This window comes from Sipha flava, unplaced genomic scaffold (genome assembly GCF_003268045.1).
Source record: "Sipha flava isolate LNK unplaced genomic scaffold, YSA_version1 0_pilon_pilon, whole genome shotgun sequence".
NCBI lineage: Eukaryota > Metazoa > Arthropoda > Insecta > Hemiptera > Aphididae > Sipha > Sipha flava.
In genome coordinates this window covers 1,135,727-1,151,597 of record NW_020271713.1, presented here as the reverse complement: position 1 = coordinate 1,151,597, position 15,871 = coordinate 1,135,727, and the positions used below count along the sequence as shown (strand labels likewise).

The 15,871-nt window shown below is 24.4% G+C and overlaps 2 protein-coding genes across 8 annotated transcripts; both read right to left on the bottom strand.

Annotated features, from left to right (window-relative positions):
• Positions 1-221: 221 nt before the first annotated feature.
• On the bottom strand, positions 222-8,868 carry LOC112691120. 6 transcript variants are annotated; one of them, XM_025565647.1, is made up of 10 exons: positions 5,751-6,029; positions 5,300-5,375; positions 5,101-5,241; positions 4,853-5,032; positions 4,667-4,786; positions 2,825-2,899; positions 1,524-1,654; positions 1,223-1,461; positions 964-1,148; positions 222-905 (listed from the first exon to the last, which is right to left on the bottom strand). In XM_025565647.1, the coding sequence occupies exons 2-10, from the start codon at positions 5,360-5,362 to the stop codon at positions 468-470; spliced, it is 1,572 nt and encodes a 523-aa protein (XP_025421432.1). In that variant the 5' UTR covers positions 5,363-5,375; positions 5,751-6,029; the 3' UTR covers positions 222-467. The 6 variants fall into 6 exon arrangements, with proteins under 6 accessions (XP_025421432.1, XP_025421275.1, XP_025421210.1 ...); XM_025565490.1 differs by lacking the exon at positions 5,751-6,029 and adding an exon at positions 8,514-8,868 and having other exon boundaries at positions 468-905; XM_025565425.1 differs by lacking the exon at positions 5,751-6,029 and adding an exon at positions 8,063-8,501 and having other exon boundaries at positions 468-905; positions 5,300-5,405.
• A 2,080-nt stretch (positions 8,869-10,948) lies between these two features.
• On the bottom strand, positions 10,949-14,447 carry LOC112689807 (zinc finger MYM-type protein 1-like). 2 transcript variants are annotated; one of them, XM_025563698.1, is made up of 6 exons: positions 13,853-14,447; positions 13,541-13,612; positions 13,289-13,465; positions 12,649-12,727; positions 12,465-12,541; positions 11,551-11,757 (listed from the first exon to the last, which is right to left on the bottom strand). In XM_025563698.1, exons 1-6 carry the CDS (start codon positions 13,964-13,966, stop codon positions 11,629-11,631), a joined length of 648 nt encoding a protein of 215 aa, XP_025419483.1. In that variant the 5' UTR covers positions 13,967-14,447; the 3' UTR covers positions 11,551-11,628. The 2 variants fall into 2 exon arrangements, with proteins under 2 accessions (XP_025419548.1, XP_025419483.1); XM_025563763.1 differs by lacking the exons at positions 12,649-12,727; positions 13,289-13,465; positions 13,541-13,612; positions 13,853-14,447 and adding exons at positions 10,949-11,041; positions 11,116-11,368 and having other exon boundaries at positions 11,432-11,757; positions 12,465-12,552.
• Between the last annotated feature and the right edge of the window lie 1,424 nt (positions 14,448-15,871).

Sequence of the window (15,871 nt, the reverse complement as noted above, 5' to 3'; positions counted from 1 at the left end):
TATACTTTTTATTACTTTATTTTAAATCAATGATCTAATAAGTAATAAATAAATTATAGAACACATGACTGATAAAATTATTATTTTTTTCTAAGATTATATTAAACAAAAAAATGGAACCATATTATCTTATAATATATATACATTATAATATATTTATACTAATTATTTGATCTACATTATTCAGTTAAATATAAATAATATAATTCATAAAACATTGATAAATGTCAATGAATTTAAAAACTTGTCCTGTTGTACATGGTTAATTCATCATTCATCATATTCTACTTGAAAACACTTAATAATTATTCAAGCAAACGTATAATAAGATTAACAATATATAATAATCAACATAATTAATGTTGATATAATAATTAATGGTATTGGAAAGTGATTACAGAGATATTTAGAAAGAAAATCAAAACATATAAATAAAATCTTAAATTACAATGCTTATATAAAACTATTTAAAAGTGCACATGTTGTATACTGGTACCAAAAGGAGTATCAGTTAATCCAGGTACAATAGGAGTAATTATAACATGGAACTTTAATGATTCATAGATAATGTATGAAACATTTGTGTCATTTATGTTAGTGTTTGGTTGATTAATTGCATCATAAACCATAAAATCATCAATGTTTATTTTAACTTGTTCATTGTTAAACAACACAACTTTCTGTACAACTGACACAACATGAGTAATTTGATTCTGGAGAGCATACACTAGAATAGCAACACGAACTAAATATGAAAATGTTGTCATTTTTTCATCTTCTTTTAATTTCAGCTCAATTGTTGCACGCACCATTTTGACTATCATCTCTGGTAATTCAAGAGAATCACTCCAAGAAATCCATAATGCTTTACCAAACCATAATCCATTCAAGAACAATTCTACATTCTATTTAACACAAAATATTTAAAGTTGAAATTAATAAATTGTATTCAATTTTACTTACCCAATGTGTCTTATCAATTTTTTCTTGGTCTCGTTCAAACAAATCACTGTTCGTAGTAATTTCTTTGTCAACTGATAGAAAGTCTTTAATTGATTGTTGACATATACTAAATTTGTCTCCCCACCGGGAACAAGTGTACAATCTTGGAGTACATTCTAATTCATTTTTAGCATTTGATTGTTTTTCTTCTAGAAAGAAAGAAATTAAAAGATAATAATACAATATATAAAAGTTAATAATATAATATCAAATACCATACCTTTTTTTATCATATTATATTCCATTGCTGCAGCCATTTTTTCAATAAAAAAATTCATATTCTGTTTAAGAACAGGTTCTATTAACAATCGAGCCATTATTCGAGGAGGGATCATTGGATATCTAATATAAGACATAACATGTTCTGTTAAGGATATCCTGTACTCTTCTACTGTATCAGGATCGTTACACTCAGTCAATTTTTCTGCAGTCTGGAAATTTAGCCAAGACACAACATACCTATAAATAAAATATTATTTTAGTTTTATAAATCTATATTGAACATTAATTAAGATATTTACTTAAATAATTGTATTTCATCATGCACAACGAGATCAGACTGTTTTAATAGTCCAACAAGAACATCACATTGAAATGTATTGAAACAATCTACACATGTGTCAATATTCCATTTTATAAAATTTCTGCAAGCCTATAATAATAAAATAATCATTAAAAGTACTATATAAATTAGTATACATTAATGATTTATAAATATAATTAATATTAAAAGCTACTACAGTATACCTGTAAGTTTACTAACACTCAGGGCCGGCTCGAGGTATAGGCGAACTAGGAGCTAGGCACCTGCCTAGAGCTGCACTTTAGTAGGGGTGGCATTTTCAAAATTGACTTGACCATTTTTTTAGTTCTATTGGTGTTTTATAAAAAAAATATTTAAATGAATTTATTCGTGAAAACTTACCTATATAATAAAATAATATTGTCTAAAGTTATTATATTACTTTATATTACGGCCTACACTGGGCGTTTTCAATTATTCAAAAAATATAAATAACCACATATCTGATAGTCGCAGTAGTGAAAAGTTTTGAGTAATAGTAATAGAAATCATTTTTAAGTCTTTTTACACATAATTTTATTCATAAAATAAAAAATTTAAAAAATGTTAAGTAGATATGTCACATAAAAAATAGGGGGAGGGGATAGGTTAAAATAAGAGCTTAATTTTTTTTTTTAGAAGTGGCGAAATTTCATTTTGCCTAGTGTACTATTTTTGCTTGGACCGGCCCTGCTAACACTTGACATCTCTGTATTAAACTAACAAAATTAAATTTGTTGATTATGAGAGATATTTGATTATCAAAATTAAATTTCAATAGTATGAAATATTATCAAAATTTCATTAATTTAAAATTTTTTAAAAAAAACTAGATTCATAAAATTTGTAAATACCATATAGTTAATATTTCTTAAATTATTTAATTCCAAAAAAAAAAATATTTTATTTTGACCAAAATGTTATGATTTTTCAATAATTTAAACTTTTTTTTTTAATAGCCTTTTTTGTTATTCAATAAATATTTATATTTAATAGAGAATTCACTATAATTGACAGAATAGGTGTAGATTAGGGAACATACATCCAAGTAAGGAATAATGTAATATAAGTAATATAAAATAAAAGATGGTTTAACTGAACTAATGACTTTTGCTAATGACAATTTTGCTATATGGCTAACCTAACCATTTACACATAATATTGAAGGACGTGCAGTTAGATTCTACTTAAATTGCAAGGGTAGGAGCAGACTTTAAGTAACCCATTATATTTCTTAAAATAAATAAATAATATTCTTACTTTAAATAATTTATTCCATGGTGGCTTGATTTTTATACATTCAGTATCTTGCCAAATTTTACAAAAATATGCGGCCTGTAACAATTAAACAATTATGACCATTTCTTTTAGTTAAATTAATACAAAGCTAGAAAACATAAATTATAATAAATCGTGATATTGGAAAAAATGATATGATGTTTTGTCTATGTATGTATCATTAAAGAAATATTAAATAATTTTATAACAAAAAATAAAATTGCTTTTATTTGAGCTAACTTAAAATAATATAATACACTAAAATATTATTTTCCTCAATGAACCAACTGTCAAACTTCCTTGAACACTAAAAACTATTTACATTAGTTTACGCTGTATCAAATGTAGTGGAAATTACACTCTTTTCAACAACTGTAAAATAAGCCTTCAGTTCAAGTTTTTCTACAGCTTAATATAAAATATATCCAATTCACGAAATAGAATTATTTTAGTTTGTAGTTCAACCCAAAGCTTGTCTCCATTATTTATAGGCAAAAAACTAAAAAACCAACAACTCAACCATCATTCCATACTCCTCAACAACATTACCATAAATACCTTAATCCTACCAATCTTTTCCTATTCCTATCATAACAAAATTTTCAATAATATACAAAATAAAATAGCAAATATCTTTATTTATTATATGCATATCATTTTTAGTTTATCATTAAGTTTCAAAGGCATTTATCTGTATTACTTAATTTAATAATATGTGTTATTGTGTTATTGATAGGCTTTCAAGAAATCTTTTTATAATTGTTTAGCTAAAAATTTTTTGGTATAAAGCTGTTAAAATAAAAAATGTAAAACAATGAATATATTAATTCATTACATGTGAATAAATTAATTAATTGTGAATAAATATGTATTCAAGCATAAATTAATACAAAATTACATAAGTTTAATTAAATTTAATATTAAATATTACATATTATTTTATTTAACCTAATATTGATTCATGCCCAACAAAATAATTTGTGCTAACCTCTTATATATTTTTTTTTTTTTTTGGAATTTGTAAGTATTGAACTACTGACATTGAAATTGAATTTATTGGAATATTTAATATATTCTAACTTTATTATTGTGAGGTGTCAAAATTATTGTTATACTATTATTATTATACGTAAAGTAGTCACAAGAACTCATTACAATGCTAAATATTGAATTTTGCACCAACCAATTTTTATTTTACCACTAAGTAAGAACCCTATTATGTAATTCTAATCTTCATAATATACATTCATGAAATCATGAATTAAGATAGAACAACTCTGAACTATAAAATTTCTAATTCAATAACCAAATAACCTGGTTTGTGATTTATTTTTGATATTGTTTATTCTTTTATCTTATGATTTATTTTTAATTTTGATTTGAGATTATTTTCTTTTTTTTTTTTTGTGAAAATATACATTATATATTAAGTATAGTTTTTTTAAGGACTTATTTATAAGTAACAAGCATATGATAGATGAAAATAATTCATTGGGTGGTAACTGATAATCTTATTTGATACCTTATTTGCTAATATCAATATTTGAATCATAATTTATTTTATTCATATTTATTTTGAAATTATATACATAAAGGTTTTTCTTAATTAAATTTTTTTATTTCTAATTTAATACACTTTTTTTACAACCTTAGACTGATACCTCAATGTTTTATGTTTTCCATATTATTTTATTTTTTATATTTTAAAGAAAAATCCTGTAAGTTTCAACCAAGTGACTCAGCCACAAATTGGAAAATCTAAGACTTCATAATATTATATTAAATATTTACATAATAATTTCAATCAAGGAAAATTTTACTTACATTGACCATCATTGGTTGATTTAATGACAGTACATATTGAAACCAAGTTACTAATTGACCACGATTAGCAGCATCAGCTATATGCTCACACATGTATTCAATACAGAGTACGATAAGATCCTAGATTAAATATATAAGACAAATTATTGTTTTTATATTTAATAAATTTTATGAAATATTATTTACCTTGACATCATATTTATCAGCTAACACCAACATTGGCATAATAATACTATGTTCAAGTAGCATTTCACCTGTATAAAAATATTGAAGAAAAAGTGGAAATACATTGATACATGTTTGAACTTCATGTAATTCAATGACATCTTGGTGTGAATCACTCCATTTAGAATTCATCAACATGGTCTATAAATAAATTAAATTATTTAATTAAATTAAATTATTTAAAAAAAAAAAAAACATATTAAAATCACCTCAAATACTTTGCTAGATATACCCAACATAAAGCGATGTGCAGGATATGACACTCCTCCCACCACAAGAGTAATATCAGTTAATAGTTTGTTGACATATGCATTTTGAATATTTTGCAGAAGAGCATTAGAATCGTAATTCTAAACATTATCAAAATAAACACTTTTTGTCTTTCTTAAGAATATGAAGATAACTTACATCATTAGGCATAGCATATGAATGATCCATTTCATACTCAAACGACATTCTTCGACGCTTCATTCCCAAAGACTTACTAAAATAAATATGCAAAATATGCAATATTCTATAATAGGATTAATAAAATATAAAAGAAATTAATACATAATAATTTTTCAATCAAAAATGAGAAATTCTAATCTACAAATTATACAGAAATAAACAAATAAATACAGGAATACACCACTGATTGTGCGTATGCCCTAGATATAAATGATAAAGATTTATTAATATTTTATGCGATAAATTTGAATTTTAAACAATTTGGTATCAAACAGGTTACTTTTAAGTTATTACCTACAAAAATGCCATGACTATTAAACAAAATCAAATATAGTCAGGCCCGTATTTACAAAAAATTGTCCTCAATAAATGTACACTTAATTTACTCTTAAGAGCGCGTAACACTCACATATTTTCCGTAAAAATACATGTTCCAGTAGAATAGCTCTCATTTGGGTTACAATAGTCGTACAATTATAAAATTTTGCAAACATAAGTACCGTCAAATGGGATGAATAGAAACAAAAAGTGATAAAGTTATATTCGGTCTTGTAGTTTTTAGGAAAATTGGTTTAGAACACTTTTTTTTTATCATACTCAAGTGTACGTAAGCGACATTACACCTAATCTGTTATTTAGTTAAAATTATTTACTAATGCATTGATAACACAGTGATCTAAAACACAAGTTTGTTATCAGTTCTAATACATGATAATACACATATTTTTTTCTGTATGATAAGACTGATCTATTATATTTGATTATTATTATTTATTTTTTTTTAATGTCCGTTGAATTCTTCAATTTAATAATTCGTAAGTATACATTTTTTATTTATTACAAGTTATATTTTATTAATTTATAATTAAAAAAATTGTTTTTTTGGGGTGTATAGAAACAACGTAAAAATGACACGAACTTATCAACATGATCCTCGAAGCAAAAAGTATATGAAACCAAATCAAAATGATCTCAAAAATGCTATTATGGCAATTAAAAGTAAACAAAGTAGCATACCGGGAAGCTCAGGAAATATATGGCATACATTATTCTGTACTCTACCGTCTGTTAAATTTATTATATTTAAGTTACAGTTTATGTTATATTCTTACCAGTTTATATTTGTTTAATTGTGTAGGTATTAAATTGTTTGCACCTAATTCTTAGTTCTTAATTGTAATTCTAAGACTGAACAGAAAAGTATCTGTGTTATATTGTTTAATTGCATCAAATGCATACTTATTGTTATATTTAACGTATTGTATTTACCTACAGTAAAGAAACTGTGATAAATGAACAGAAAAGTATCTGTGTTAAATTGTTTAATTGTATCAAATGCATACTTATTGTTATATTGTAACCTATAGTATTTACCTACAGTAAAGAAACTGTGATAAGTGAACAGAAATATATTTATATATATATAAATATAAATATATATATATTTAGGTACATATTATGTACCAATATATAAAACATAGAAACTGTATTAAAACATAATTTGATTTGTATTTATTGAATTAATACTAATTCAAATATAATACCTATAAAAATAAATATATCACAATTAAATAAACGATCAATATCGATAATTTACGATCAACTTTACTTGACTTAATTAATGTGATAAATTATAATTGATAATAATATATTATAATATAGGTAAAATAGGTAGGTATTTATATTGATAGTAAATAGTAATTAATATTTTTTTAATTATTTATTATAAATACAATATTTTATACTTAAATATACATAGGCATAACACATTTTATACAATACCTATATCCAATAACCTAATCTATAGTTTGATTTGCATTTATAGACTAATAACCCAAAATAATTTTATCATGTAAAAATTAGCCTTTTGTAAAAACGCATTTAATTTTTTTGTTCTTATAATATGCTACAAAAATTAAACATTTTTACATTTTTGATTTCTAAATTATTTGCAAATTTTTGTTATTTTGACTTAAAATATAGAAATTTGTTAATTTTTGTAACAGAATACTTGTAAAATAAAATTGTCCATATGTATTTAACACATTTTTAATTCTTTTATGAACAACTAATAATTAATTGAATTTAAACAAACAACAAGTCAAAAAGAATATATTTAATTTTATAGGTACATAGTTGATATTAGATATTTTATAATTATTATAATGTACGTACACTATAATGCATATATTATGAATTATGATAATAATATAAATAATAGTATATAGCATAACGCGCATAACAGTATAATACATAAATAAATTATATAACATTTTATAACTTTTTGAGTTTACTATTTATATTTTCCAATATATGTGGAGGTTCTTTTATATCATCTAAAAGTAACCGTTTGCCGTATTGCGGGTTTATTATTTCTGGCAATAAACAATGCATATAGAAACTAAAAAAAAAATTAAATAATATTTACCTATTATTACTTATTTTCTACTTATTGCGGTATTTAAAAATAATATAAATATTTCTCACGTTTCTAATTTTTTAACCAATTTTTGTGACCAAAATGTATCATCGTATACAATTTTTTGAATTTCAGTCCAATTAGAGGAGTGTACAACAAAATAACAAATTTTTTTCTGTCAAATGTGCATTTGGCCTTGCACTTGAAAATAATAAAGGCTATCAGGTTTTAATTGCATTATATTTTCTACGATTCGGCAATAAGTTAGCTAAATGTTTACATACAATAATTGTATAAATTACTTGATTAAATTCAGCTATATTCCCCATTCGCTTGGGAACCTTGCTGGGAAAATATTTCTGTTTTTTATCTTTTCGCCAACCACTGTTCATGATTTTGAATGTAAATAACAACACAAAAAAATAGCGTATGTGATATGGAACACAGACTCGATTCAAACGAACACGTTTTTAAAACAATATATACGCACGTTTAGTCATTTGGAACACTGAATAAAAATATTTTATTGTTTATTTCATAATGATAATACAATTTATGATATACTGTATTGTAAGTCAATGGCTATAAATTGCAACATATAAACTGTTGTTCCTGTAAATAATATTATCGGAAACTACTATCTGTAAATGTATTATTAAGTATTCGTCGCGGTGTAGTATGTGGCGGCTGCGCCGCGTCTAACATTTTCGCACGCGCATGCACATGTCAAAAAATAAAAATACGACCGTATACCAATTTGCTTTTTGAACAGAAATATGCTTCCATTGTGACAAGATTAAGAGACTTGGGCTGGTTCCATTTCAATTCTGTAAAAGCCTCCAGATTGCATGATATCTTATCTAGATCTTGATCGAGGCATTTTTCGTAATATGAAAGTATGACTTTGGTATGATAAAAACAAAATTTCCAAATTTAAAAACTTTTACTTGGGGATAACTAAAGCCGGGTTTACATTGGTAGAGTATTTGGTATAGTACGACGGTAGAGTGAGTATTCTACCGTTTCTAGCATAATGTAAACACTCAGGAATAGTATAGGTAGAGTACTAAAGATAGTAATCGGTATAGTAGAGTAGTTAACCACTGTGGTAAAGTACACTCTACTCGCTTTTACCCCCACCACCGTTTTTACTGTACTCTACCACCACTCTACTGGTGTAAACAGTCTAATTTTGGTATAGTAAAAGAAAATATTGTTGATATCGCCTGAACCGGCACGTGTATTCATATTTATTTTTAAACTTTGTATACATTTTTAATTTTGTTTAATGTTTTTAAACCTTATAATATAATATAACTATTCTACATTTCTGATCGTATATTGTATTATATCATTTTATTTCATTATAAAAGTGGTTTTAATAATTTTTAAAAATGAAGTGGTCTGAAAGTGACACGATAGCGCTGGTGGGTCGTTTACTAACGCAGTTGTAACCACTCGAAGGCATTTCTTTAATAATTTTCGACAATGACGACGACGTACGATATCCATATTTGTTATTTGATATTTTGAAGTTGATCAAACCTAACCGTGACGGCGTGAGTTTACACATCAACTGCACTCTCTTCTACTAAATACTAGCTTCGTGTAAACAGTTAATCTACTAAAATTAGTAGAGTAGAGCGAGTAGGCAAAATAGTAGGCTAGTGTACTCTACCAAATACTCTACCAATGTAAACCCGGCTTAAGGCAGAAATTCATATTTTGAATAATGACTCGATCAAAATCTAGGAAAGATGTCAAGAAATCTTGAAAATTTTACAGAGTTGAAATCGGATCAACCAAAGTTTGACAATTTTGTCACAGCATCATAGGCACACATTCAGTCTCAAACTTGGGGGTGCTAAAATTATAAACTCCAAAATGACCCAAAGGGGCCTTCCCCCCACACCAACCTTATATAAAATTTTTTTATTAAAAAATAAAATTTAAAATTACAAAACTAAAGAAAATAAAGATAATGAGATCCAATTTTCAATCAAAAATCTTTTATTATTAAATATATTAACAATACTAGTTAACTCCTTAATAATATGATAATTATAACAATTTTTTAATCATTCGTACATTATATATAATTTAATTAAAATAGATATGACAATATATATTAAATAATAATAATAATGCAATTAATAAACTAATATTATTTATAACATAGAAAAAAAGAAAGACACTAAATAATAATTTATATTAAATTTATTCTCCTAGATTTTTGCACAAATTTATCAATGATATTTTCGTTATTAGTGTGATTAGACAGTTCTCTTTTTATATATAAAGATGACAGATTGGTAAATTTAGTCTGCACCATACTGGTACGTAACCAATTTTTGATCCGACGCATCAATGAAAATGACCTTTCGCAGATTGCTGAAGAAACTGGTATAGTTATAGCAACTTGGATTAATTTATAAACATTTGGATATACATTTGGATTACAAGCACACATGAGATCTTCCAGCAAATAATTGTCACTAAGACTATTTTTTAGGACCATCATTTCCGCTTTCAAACTTTCATATGAAATTCCTAAAACATCCTGAAAATTAGAAATGCACAAAAAAACCCCATTATATCATCTGTATTAACTAAAAAATAACATTATTATTACACCAACAAACCTTATATCTGTTAATAAAGGTTAAACTTTTATTTATATTTAAAGTATAACAATTATCTATAGATATAGCCAATTCTAGACTTTCATTTGAAAATCTTTTATTTAGATTTGATATAACTTCATCAATAATTCTGAAGTATACAGTTCTTCGCCAATAAATGTTAACAGATGTACTTAAATCATCAACTTCACATACTACCCCTGTAGAAGTATTCAAAGCAAAGTCTTGAAGTATTACAGGTTCTCTTCTTTTACGTTTTTGACTATACACTTTAAACAAAATAAAATAAAAAAAGACAAAATTAGTGTAACATAATAAAATTATTATAGTTTAGAACTAAAAATAGTGATATTAATTTAATAATTTTTAAGTTACAATTAACCACTTCCTGTAGACAGCATTGTTAATACTATATCATTTTCATTACAAAAATCTTTTATTTTATTCCACAATATACAATATGCATCATTGGAACGTAAATTATTAAAAGACAATATGACACTTTTTATGACATTTACAGATTTACCTAATGTAGCCGATTTGCTTTGAAGCTGATGATTTAACACATTTATAATTGATAACACTTCATAAAGAATAAATACAACTATAATGAAATCACTTTTTTGTATTGAATTTAACCTAAAACAATAGTTAATTTCAGAATTTAATGTTAAATTTTTTATGAACCATATATTATATTTTCTATACAATACCTATTGCTTGAGCTACATCTTTGTTATACTGATCTTCAATTTCTTTTTGGAGTACAGCAACAATTGCTTTATAATTATTAATAATTACTTCACAATTTTTATACCGACAAATCCAACGTGTATTACAAATCCGCATTACTTGACCTTTTTTAAGACCAAGTTGTTTTTGGATTTCAAGTAATTCAGTGTTTTTAGATGGTTCAGAAAAGTGAACATATGTAGCTTCTAATATATTGAATACATTTTGTGCAATCTATAAATAAAACATTATTCGTTGACAATAGTTAATAATCTCTTAGATTTTAAAATAAATTACCTTTATTGCTTTGCATAAATCTAAAACAACTAAATTAAGACGATGTGCCATACAGTGTATATATATGGCTGCTGGATATTGTTTCTGCACTTTAGCTTGGACTCCATTTAGATGTCCAGACATAACACTTGCCCCATCGTAAGATTGAACAACTATATGAATGATTTCCACATTTATATTTTGTTCTTCAAAGAAATTCAGTATAGCCGAATAAATTTGTGTGGAATTTCGGCCTTTGGAAATATCAATAAAACCCAAATCTTTCGAAAACTTTGAATTCCACAGCATATCGTACACATACTGAGAGCTTTTCTTCTTAATAACTCCTAGGATCATAATTAGTTATTACCCAACTATTTTGTTTTAAAATTTTTTCTTTAATTTATAAAATAAACATGTAGGTACTATACAGCTATTAATTATTATTCATTAGGTTAATTTATTATTAATAAAACACTAGGTAACCTAGCTTCATCACACATAATAGCAAGGAAACCAATGGCTGATATTTCATTAAGAATGGTATCCTTAATGGAACTGGCACAAATATCAACAAGTTCGTTTTGAATCCTCCAACTTCTATAATTTGTATCTTTAAAGTACATATTTTCAAAATCTGATACAGATTTAACATACAACGTACATAACTCTTTAAAATGTCCTAAAGCGCAAAGTATTTTTAGTAACAATTTTATGTTTATACACATTAAATAAGATTGTAATATACTAATATGCATTTTTTTTTTTAAACTGCTATGTAAATGTGTTATGTTAATGTATATTACAATTAAATTGTTATAGTAAAATGTACAATATTAAATTTAAGTTGAACATAATTTCAAAATTATTTTTTTTCTAACACATTTTTTAAAATTTATTAAGTTTAAAGTTAGAACTTTTAAGAATCATTGATGTTATTACTAGCTCAATTGAAATAACCAATGCCTTATAATAATGTCACAGGGAACTAAGTTTTCAAAAATAAAGTGTACTTCATTTTAACATTATATTATTTGAAATATATAGAATATACCTTGATTGATTGATTCTCATTCATCATTCTTCGATCATCATTCTCATTATGGCCTCTAAAGGCAACACCTTGTTTCCCTAAAACAAAACTATGTCAATTAAATGAGAAATGTACAGACGATTTTTCTTTATTTGTTCTTTGTGTGCAGAAGACAATTGAGCAACTACAGATCCTTTTATTTTACTTGAATGAAAAGAAGATAACTTGGTAACACATGTAACATGGCTAAGTGAAGTATGGTATTTTTTTAATCGGCTACACAGCTACAAAACAATTATAACAATACTTTAATAAATATAAAATAATAATAATTAGTATGTTTATAAAAAATAAAGGCAACAATTTATGTTTAGGTTTTTTTTTAGGTAGGTATATATTGTATAACTTATAATTTTCAATAAGAAATAATATAATCTTTCTAAACTGTACTGTACTGAAGAAATTTAATTTTAAATTATTAATTTATATTAATTAATTTCATTAATTTAAATTAATTTTTATAAATGTTTGACTTATAAATATTTTTAAAATATTTCCTTACTTTATTTTAAAATACATTAATAAGTCAAATAAATGTATAAAATCTTATATGTATGTCCATTATTATTTGTTATTTCTAATTAATTAATTTACTTATTCTATTATTTTTGATTCTTAAAAAGTTTTAACTATATAAGTCAGAGTTTTAAAATCAAACTGTTCACCCGTCATATTTAAATTTAACTTTCACTTTTATATAATAAAAAAGTTTATAAAATTTAAAAATTAGATTAAAATACCTAACATAATAGATGCATTAATAAAATTTAGCTTATTTAGCTTACCTTTTGCCAGTTAATGAATCCATTTCTAGTCCAAGTATCTTCACCACCACCAAACATTCTACAAGGGAAACAGAATGCTGCATTTTTTTTTAAACTGTACTCTAACCACTGGTATTCCTTAAAGTAATCACTACTAAATGATCTATTTTGTTGACCAAATTGTGTTCTGGGATATATCTAGTTAACATTTAATTAATGAAAAATAAAATTTAATTGCTAAAAATATATATAATATAAATATTGATGACAAACCGATAGCTTATTCTGTCTAGGACCAGTCTCCAATTTACCCAAGTCAATAACGGGAAATTCTAAAGTGGTATTCTATACAAATATTTTATATCAGATTAAATACATACAACATTTTTTTTTAACCTAAATACTTATGGGCTTATGGTAACAATACACTTTAGTATTCATGCATGTTTTAAATATTTTTTAAAGTGAAATATGTGCATAGTTAAATAACTACATTTGTTCCATTTAATACTATGGATTTTTTTACTAAAATATATTAGACTATTATAATAAAACAGAACTCAACAATCATCGTATTGTACTTACGACTTTTACATTCTTCGATGATGTAGGAATACAATCAGGATCGTCCACATCTTCACTATTTTCATCTGATTTTTTTACTATACTAGTTTTTTTACATTTAAATATACTGAACATATTTAAATTAAAATGTATAATATAATATATACGCTAATAAACGTGTTATAAATCACTTAATCACATACACAGAGGACTTTTAATTATTGCATTATTATATAATATATCAAGGAACTGCCTATTGGTATGTTTACACGAGAAACGAATGAAATCTACGAATTTGCTCTATAATAATTATTATTAAAATTATCGAACTAAATGATAATAATAAATATCTTTATTTTTATGTCAATAAGCCATAATAGTGGTAAACAGCAAACCGAACAAGATCATACTCAGTATTCCAGCTATAAGTGCTAAAAATAAGCCTTGATTTGAAATGCCCTAACGACCAAAGATCGTTATCACATGCGTTATAAATAGTTAATTGGATAAACCCAAGTCTTAATACCTAATACAAGAAACTCCTATTTCTATGAAATCATTACAAATCTTTTAAGCCGTGGTTTCCTACAACCACGCAAACGTGATTGTGTGGTGCGCGATGCGTGATAACGCAAAAGTTGAAACCATGAAAAATAGTATTGATGTTTATTAATAATTCACGCGCGCAATTGTTGAATCACGCACGTCAATATTAAATAAAAAAAAATGTTTAATAATCAAATTGTATCTTATAAAATTTTAATTTTAATTTTTATAATAACATTTTTCATATATAACTCCAATGGAATACAACCAGTTGAATATCCATTTATTAAAATAGGTCAAATTTTCTTTATCATATATTTTATATATTTCTTTATTAATTTTTAAATAATACAATTTTGAGATAACATATTAAAATAATTAATATTTATTAGTTAATTTATTTAAATAAAATAGTTATTTTGAGGATAAAATATAGAAAATATTGATTCTATTAACTTTTTACTAAAATTAATGACATAAATTAAATAATTTAAAATAAATAAAAATAAAAATAAAGATAAAATTTAATATATAATATATCATAACGAAAACGATGTAAAAATCACGTCACTAAAAATATAAAAAATTTAATCAAAAAATAAAATATAAATTTATTAAATATTATACCAAAAAAATATTTTACATATTAATAATCCTATAAAAGTAATTCTTAAATTTTCAGTTATAAAAATAAAAATAAACTATATACTACTTAATTCAATAATAAAACTAATAACAGAAACTAATTCAGATTTTCATTCAGAAAACTTAAAAGGAGATTGATTAATTTCATCTAAAAATCTAATTATTATAATATTATAATAAAAACAAAAAAAAATAATATTTATTTGATATGTATAAAAATTATTTAAATTAAATCTATTAACTATAAATATTCAATTTATAACAATAATTATTATTCTTACTTCATGTGAAATTATTTGAGAAATAAAACAAATTATACCTAAATATATAAACTAATTATAATTTTAATTTATATAATTAAATTCTATATTCAACCCTATACATTCTATATCTGCCAAAATAACTTAACATTAATTGTATTCATTAAAATAAGCATTTTAACTATTAAATCTTTTCGTACTACAATAATTAAAAATTTAAAATATAGAAACCAACACTTACACCGGTTGAACTCATATCATGTAAGAAATTAAAAATCGAAAATATCTAATATTTAAAATGTTACCAACATTCATAATTTCAATTATATTATTTAAAAAAAAAAAAAACAACAATAAAACCCAAAATCAATTCCACTAGGCCACAAATTGCAGGAACGGTTGCAACAAGGACCAGTGCAGTTTCGCAATAAGTTCAACGGTGTTCGAACATATAAAAATGGATGAAAACCACTCCACGTGTAACACGATATAAAAAAATAACTGTTTTTACTACGCGTAACACGTGTAAGGTTTTTAAATGCGAACATCTGCGCGTTTTACGCGAGTGTTTATTTTATTTTTTTTTCAT

Excerpts from the sequence above, each read along its gene's own strand:
- LOC112691120 (XM_025565490.1), bottom strand. The coding sequence starts at position 5,362 with ATGAAGCGTCGAAGAATGTCGTTTGAGTATGAAATGGATCATTCATAT. Across the intron at positions 4,787-4,852 it reads CTGATAAATATGATGTCAAG|GATCTTATCGTACTCTGTAT; the intron begins GTAAATAATATT and ends TATTTAATCTAG. Across the intron at positions 1,149-1,222 it reads ATATAATATGATAAAAAAAG|AAAAACAATCAAATGCTAAA; the intron begins GTATGGTATTTG and ends TCTTTCTAGAAG.
- LOC112689807 (XM_025563698.1), bottom strand. The coding sequence starts at position 13,966 with ATGTTCAGTATATTTAAATGTAAAAAAACTAGTATAGTAAAAAAATCA. Across the intron at positions 12,728-13,288 it reads GATTCATTAACTGGCAAAAG|CTGTGTAGCCGATTAAAAAA; the intron begins GTAAGCTAAATA and ends ATTGTTTTGTAG. Across the intron at positions 11,758-12,464 it reads ATGAGAATCAATCAATCAAG|GAGTTATTAAGAAGAAAAGC; the intron begins GTATATTCTATA and ends TTATGATCCTAG.